The sequence below is a fragment of the Nestor notabilis genome, unplaced genomic scaffold (genome assembly GCF_000696875.1).
Source record: "Nestor notabilis isolate BGI_N333 unplaced genomic scaffold, ASM69687v1 scaffold8002, whole genome shotgun sequence".
Taxonomy (NCBI): domain Eukaryota; kingdom Metazoa; phylum Chordata; class Aves; order Psittaciformes; family Psittacidae; genus Nestor; species Nestor notabilis.
The window spans coordinates 85,435-92,481 of NW_009918760.1; the positions used below are offsets into that span (position 1 = coordinate 85,435).

The 7,047-nt window shown below is 52.6% G+C and overlaps 1 protein-coding gene across 1 annotated transcript in view; it reads left to right on the forward strand.

Moving 5' to 3' along the window:
• Window positions 1–7,047, forward strand: part of ASIC2 (acid-sensing (proton-gated) ion channel 2) — a gene marked incomplete at its 5' end in the record, with an annotated part of 51,057 nt that overhangs the window by 43,183 nt on the left and 827 nt on the right. Inside the window, 4 exons of the mRNA XM_010009894.1 lie at window positions 272–328; window positions 871–1,024; window positions 1,616–1,707; window positions 3,242–3,321. Coding sequence (XP_010008196.1) covers window positions 272–328; window positions 871–1,024; window positions 1,616–1,707; window positions 3,242–3,321 — 383 coding nt within the window. The remainder of the gene's footprint in view (window positions 1–271; window positions 329–870; window positions 1,025–1,615; window positions 1,708–3,241; window positions 3,322–7,047) is intronic.

The following is a 7,047-nucleotide window of genomic DNA, read 5'->3' on the forward strand; positions in this document are numbered from 1 at the left end:
GTGTCCAACCTGGCCTTGAACACTGCCAGGGATGGGGCAGCCACAGCTTCTCCGGGCACCCTGTGCCAGCACCTCAGCACCCTCACAGGGTATAACTTCTTACTTATATGCAACCTGAACTTGCCCTGTTTAAGTTACTTCTGCTGCCCATCCCCAACCTGGGTTCCCTTTGCTAAAAGAGGGTTCCTTGTGGTCCCCAAGGAGAGCCCAGTGGTCCCCAGCTCCCTTGCAGCAGCTGATGCCCACTGATGGATGTGTCCTTCCCATGCAGGGGATGCTCCCTTCTGTACCCCGGAGCAGTACAAGGAGTGCGCAGAGCCTGCGCTCGGTGAGTACCAAGGGATCTCCCTGGGTACGATGGGTGTCCCACGCTGGGGGGGACTTCCAGCAGCCCCTGTCCTTCCGGGTGGCAGGACTGGGGTGATCTAGAGTAGCTGATGGGTTTTGATGAAACCCATCTTTTTGGGAAGGGCTGGGTGCACCTTGGGATAAAGTTTCTCCTGGTTGTACATGGGACATGGGCTCCATCAGTGCAGAAACCCTTGGGATAATGGGTACCCCAGGATATGTTGGAGGGGAGCATCTCCGGGTCTGAGTCTGAGTCTGGGTCTGGGTTTGGGATGGGGCGACCCATTGTAGGTCTGGATTGAGGAGACTCAATCACCACATGTTCCCTGAGCATGTGCTGGTAACAGGGTGTTAGCCTCCAGCCAAAGGCATCTCTCGGAGCCGTGCAATGAAGTGGGAGAGAACTGGCCAGGAACTGGTTTCCTGCAGCTCCTTGGGCCCTCTCTGGGTAGCACAACCTTTGCTCCCACAGCTGCTGTGTGTCCCTGACTCCATGAGATATAACTCTGTGACCTTCTCCAGGTCTGCTTGCTGAAAAGGACAGCAATTACTGCATCTGCAGGACACCCTGTAACCTGACCAGGTACAACAAAGAGCTCTCCATGGTCAAGATCCCCAGCAAGACCTCGGCCAAATACCTGGAGAAGAAGTTCAACAAGTCAGAAAAATACATCTCGTGAGTGTTTGAGAACACAGATCTCCTTCGCTTTATGGGGCGCAGTGTCTGTAAAGCCCCTTTGGCTCTTTAAACCAGCCTGTGCTAAGACTAGATCTTGTCAGTGCCCCCATCACCAGAGTTATCTACTCCAGGGCGTGTTAGGGCAAAACCCTTGAAGACATGATGAATAAGTTGCTTTCTTCCCAGTTGATGTGTTTCCAGACAACTGTATGCTCCTTCCCTGGCCTTGTCTTCACGAGCTGTTTTGGCCCTCCCCCAGCCCTGGACTCAGTCTTGCCTTGTGGAGGCAGCAAGAGTTATTCCATATTAAGCATCCCGTAGACTCTTGCTGTTACCAAATTGAGATCCAGAGCTCAGATCCCGAGAGATCATTTTCCATCTTCTGCTAAGGCTGCCAGAGTCCTAATGGTGCCCTATGGTCTTGGTCTCCAGGACGACCAGGTGTCTGTGGGTTTCTGAGGACCCCAGAAAGAGAACAGTCAGGATAGATTGGGTAATAAAGCCCCAAAATCTTGTTTGTTTTCTTGTCCCAAAGCACACGAGGCCACTGGTGGCTGCTGGGCTGATGCTGTTCTCCTCTTTCTACAGAGAGAATATTCTTGTGCTGGACATATTTTTTGAGGCACTCAACTATGAGACAATTGAGCAGAAGAAAGCCTATGAAGTGGCAGCCTTACTTGGTAAGAAGAGATCAGGGGTGCAATGTGGAGTCTGTGTGAGCCTTTGGTGGAGTCCATGTGTGTTTAAGGCATGCACAGAGCGTGCACAGTATAGGTGCGTTGCCTTGAAGATCCCAGCAAGGTCCTTCCTGGCCAGGTTTCAACCCCATCTCTTCTCTTCCTTCCAACACGAAGCCATCCCAGGAATATCCCAGGGGCTACAGCTGATCCATGTGTCACCCATGAAAGGTTAACATGAGCTGCTCCATCTCTGCTTGCTGCCAAGACCCTACAGTTGGGAGCTGAGCAGGTGATGGATGCTCGCTGTGGTGCCCCCGTGCTGGAAGGGCAGTGTGTGGAGGAGGACAGCTCTTCTACCATTTATCCATCACCTCTTAGATGCTCCAAATCCATCCTCCTTTCCAGACGGGTCAGGCAGGACTCTGCATCCTTTGCCTTTGGGTGCTGGCCCACAGCTTGGTGGAGAAAGAGGAGGAGTTGTTGCATTGCTCAGCCTCAAACTGGATCAAGCTTTGTGGATGCCAGCTGCAGATTTGGGTGCTTGGGTTTTGGGGTGGAGGTGTTTAGTCAGGAGATCCAGGCACTGCAGCCCCCCTCCATGTGCCACCACAAATCCCTCCTGGGATGCAGGGAACGGTCAGCACCTTCGTTGGAAAGCTGAAGCTGGGTCATCCCGTGGGGCTGGATGCTGTGAGCCCACCCCAGGATGAGGACACCCCACGGAGCAGAGCCCCCCATGTCACCCCACAGCGGTAGCTCTGCAGAACGTCTGTGCTCTGAGCCCTTCTGCACGTCATGGGTTCCCCAGGTGTGCTGCAGTGAGGGAAAGGAGGCTGGTGATGAAGCCTCTTTAACACAAACCTCCCTGTTTGCATGACTTTGATGAACCTTGTTCCTGGGGCACTGCAAGGCCTTGGGCAGAGTCTCATCTCCCCCCAGTCCTCAGCCCCTTTTGAACCAGCCCTTTGCCCCCAGGCACCTTCTGTGCTCTTTCTTCTGTCTCTGTCTTGTGGATACCCACAGCAAAGGCCCCGCAGCCCCTCCACCCATGGGTGCCTTTGCTCTGGGGAGCATCACAGTCGAACCACGGGTGTTGTGCAGCAGGATCCATGAGATTTGTCTTCCCTGAAGCACAGCACAGCCTCTCATGTCAGCACTTCCCTTCCCAGCAGATTCCTGGAAGTCTCCTCTCCCCACGGTGCCTCCTCCACGGCCCTTCCCCAGCCCTGGGGCACTGCAGCAGCAGCAGCTTTGAGATGCAATTGAGATGGCTTCCTCAGGTGCCCCTGTGCAGCATGACAACCCCATTAGGCTGCCAGCTGATGGCCTCATTAGCAGAAAAGCTATTTGGTGGCAGGCAACATCCTTCCCGGGGTGCTTGGCATTGGCATGAGAGCTCCAAGTGTTTCTGGGGTCATTTCCCCACTCTTTGGGGCCAGCAGCGTCCAGGGCAGCTGCACTGTGGTTGCATGGGTGCCTTGAGGAGCTTCCACCCCAGCAGTAAAACCCATCCACATGTTGTTCTCTCTCATAGGTGACATTGGAGGCCAGATGGGGCTCTTTATCGGTGCTAGCATCCTCACTATACTAGAGCTCTTTGATTATATATATGAGGTAAGACCGTCCTTATTCCTCTGGCAGGGGGTGGGTTTGCCAGCTTTGATGCCAGGCTGGGGTGGCCGTAGACCAGGACTCACCATGCCCAATATGCCCATGTGGATTATTAAGTTTGATTAATGATACTATATAATTAATGTTCTACAGTAGTGCTGTATAGTCAGTCATGACTATGTAATATGTTGGGGAGATCCCTGCCTCTGGAGGGGCTCTCCATGGAGGCAGCCCCTCCATGGCATGGCATAGCCAGGTTCACGTAGCACCCTGCCTCTGCTAATGAGATTTGCTTCTTGCTTGGGCGGATGAAGCATCACCTTCATGTGGTTGTGCTGCTCCCCTCCTGAAGCTTGTCCTGCCTGGGGTGCTGGCTGGGACCTGCTGCTGCACGCTCCGGTCCTCATCCCCTTTGGGACTTCTCCCAGCAGCATATTATCATCTTCTCATTAAAACACCTTTAATCAATGCTCGAGTTCCAGTCCAGCCATCAGGCAGGAAAAGCAGCAAGTCCAGACCTTGTACCTCTGTCAGGGGGTGGAGGAACCCCCATCCCTGATATCTGCTGCCTGCAGCTCTGGAGCAAGGTGCTTTCTAGGAAGCACCAAGAGGAGCTCAAGCGTGGCTCTGTGGCTCCACAGTGGCTGAGAGCATCTGCTCCAAAGCAAAGTGCAACCCTCCAATTCCCATTAATGGGAATTAATGCAATAAGCATTCCAGAGGGGATGTTGCTTTCCAGCAGCAGAGTTATGACCCTTGTCTATTTTGAATCTCTTTTTGCCTAAGCAGGTCCCCCAGCACAGCTGAGCATCTCCAGGGGATTTGGGCTTTTCTGTGCCACGGTGCCAACCCAGGCCTTGGTGGTGCCGTTATGTCACAGCCTGCCTGTGGGCATCCCTCCTCCAGCATCTTCTGCCATTGCCCCTGCGAGTGCAGACACAGATTCCAGCTCCTCTCTGCACCCTCCTGCCACTTGGACTCTTTTTTTCACCTAAATGGGCCACAGTCCAAAATACCCCTTCCTGGAGCATCCTCCCCACAGTCACTGATTTCACTTCCCGGTCTTCATTGCAGAAGGCTTCGTGTTGGGAGTCAGGCTCATGAAAGGGGACACTGAGGCAGGGAGAGGGCCTGCAGCTGGGTGTGAGCTGCTGGGGAGCATCTAGTTTGCACCAAGACGACCCCAGGGACCCAAACACAGACACGGGTGTCATGTTTTCTAGCAGGGAAGAGTGGGTTTATGGCTTGGGATAGTTCAAGGAGGATGCAAACACCTACGGAGACAGGTGATTCTCAGCACATCCCAGACCAAGGTCCCTGGGAAAGTGCCTCCTGCTAATTCAGCTCATCTACTCCTTGCATGGTGAGTTCAGTGCAGTGCTTTGCACCCCTGCACCTAATTACACAGTATCTCAGACCCGCATAGCCCTTTCTCAGCCCATGTTGTGATGGGACCACGATCCCACGGGATACTGCAATCAGGGCTCGTTGGTGGCTCTTGCATCCATGTGTGTCAGGCCACGTGGGTGCAGTGGGTTGTTGGGCACTCACAGTCTCTGCTCCAACCTTCATGTTATTAAAGTTGGGATGCTGCCTTTTCGTTTCAAGTCACTCCCCAGCACAGCCCCCTCTGGGCAGCTCTTAGCACTTGGTGGCATTATTCTGCAATAAAATATCTTGGAAATTACAAGCATAAGGCTCACAATGGCTTTGGAGTGCAAACAAAACCTGCGCCTGGGTTTAGATCTCAGCCTGAATGCACACAGTATTCCATTAAAATCACCTATTCCTGCCTTTCTGGGGGTTCTTTCACAAGAAGACAATAAGACATCTCACAAAGCTTGGATTTTTCTGCCCTGTTTTACTCCTTTGTTTGACATCTGCTTATAAAACTTGGCAAATAGTTTGCTGGTGGTGGTTTTCTTCTCTTTTTCTTCTTCTTTTGGGGCAAAAATGGCTTAGGAGAGGAGCCTGTCCTCTTGGAGAGGCTCCCTGTGCACACCTGAGGATGCACCAGCTATGTCCTATGTGGGGCATCTTCATGGTCCCCCATGGCAGAAATGTAACCCACACCAGACAGGAAAAAAAGGGGCAAAATGTCTTAAATGATGCGTAATCCACATGGTTGAAGGGTTACATCAAGGCAGGGTTCAGGGCACCTAAAACCCATTGAGTTTTCAATCACAGCCTTTGTAAACTCTGAGATGGTCAGCAAAGGGCCACAACCATCCTTTTCATGGGAGTTAGCCAAAATCAGATGAAATATTGACCTTTGAGATGTTGTTTGCATTGTTCACTTACCTCAGTCCTCCTCTTGGTCCTGCCCCAGGCCAGAGTCATGCTCCTGGGCTTATTGGGGTCCCCATCCCCACCACACATCTCTGCATCTCATATGCCCGCATCCACCTCACTTCCTTGGGAACTCACCCCATTTTTCACATTTTTTGCTTCCTTCTTTCTTTTCCCTTTTCCTCCAGTGGAATTTTTTTGGGGAAAACACTCATTTTTCAACCTTTCTGGGATTTCCCTTGGAAATACATTCTGCAGCAGCAGCTGCCAGGGAATAACATGGCTGTGAAGGGAAACAGCACTCCCAGAGCTGACGTTTCTCAAGAGATTCCTAAATACATTTTAAAATTAGAGGTTTGAGTTGTTTTTTGACATGTGAAGAATTCCAGTTTGACCTGTGGGCTGCTTTTCTTGGAAAGATTGTCTCCTTCTCCATACCCCTGGGAGTGTTCAGAGGGTTGTGATCAGTGGAGTAGTTGGAGGCCTGTACTCAGTGGCATTCCCTAGAGATCAATACTGGGTCCAGTCTTACTCAACTTGTTTATCAATGACCTGGATGAAGGGCTGGAGTGTTCCCACAGCAAGTTTGCTGATGGTACAAAGCTGGGGGCAGTGGCTCAAGGGGGCTACAAGGATCCTGGAGAGGGACCTTCATCAGGGACTGGAGTGATAGGACAAGGGGTGATGGGTTCAAACTGAAACAGGGGAAGTTCAGGATAGGTATAAGGAAGAAGTTCTTTACTGTGAGGGTGCTGAGGCGCTGGCACAGGGTGCCCAGAGAAGCTGTGGCTGCCCCATCCCTGGCAGTGTTCAAGGCCAGGTTGGACAGAACCTTGGGCAACCTGGTCTAGTGTGAGGTGGGGTTAGAACTGGATGAGCTTAAGGTCCTTTCCAACCCAAACCATTCTCTGATTCTATGGTAGACCTCATGGCTGTAGGCTGGAGAACTGGGCAGAGAGAAACCTGATGAGGTTCAACAAGGGCAAGTGTAGGGTTCTGCACATGGGGAGGAAGGACCTCGAGTAGCAGCACGGGTTGGGGGTGACCTACTAGAGAGCAGTTCAGCTGAGAAGGGCCTGGGGGTGGTGGTGGATGGTAGGTTGACTGTGAGCAGGCGGTGTGCCCATGGGGCCAGGAGGAGCAAGAGTACCCTGGGGAGCATCAGGAGTGTGGCAGCAGGTCAGGAGAGGTGATGCCTCCCCCTCTGCTTGACCCTGGTGAGGCCACATCTGGAGCACTGTGTCCAGTGCTGAGCTCCTCAGGACAACAAAAGCCAAGAGGGTCCAGCGGAGGCCACAAGGGTTCTCAGGGGTCTGGAGCATCTTATGAGGAGACATTGCGGGACCTGGGAGTGGTTGGAGAAGAGCAGACTGAGAGGGGATCCCATCAGTGCAGATCAGTGTCTCAAAGAGGTGCCAGACTCTTCATGGTGCCCGCGAC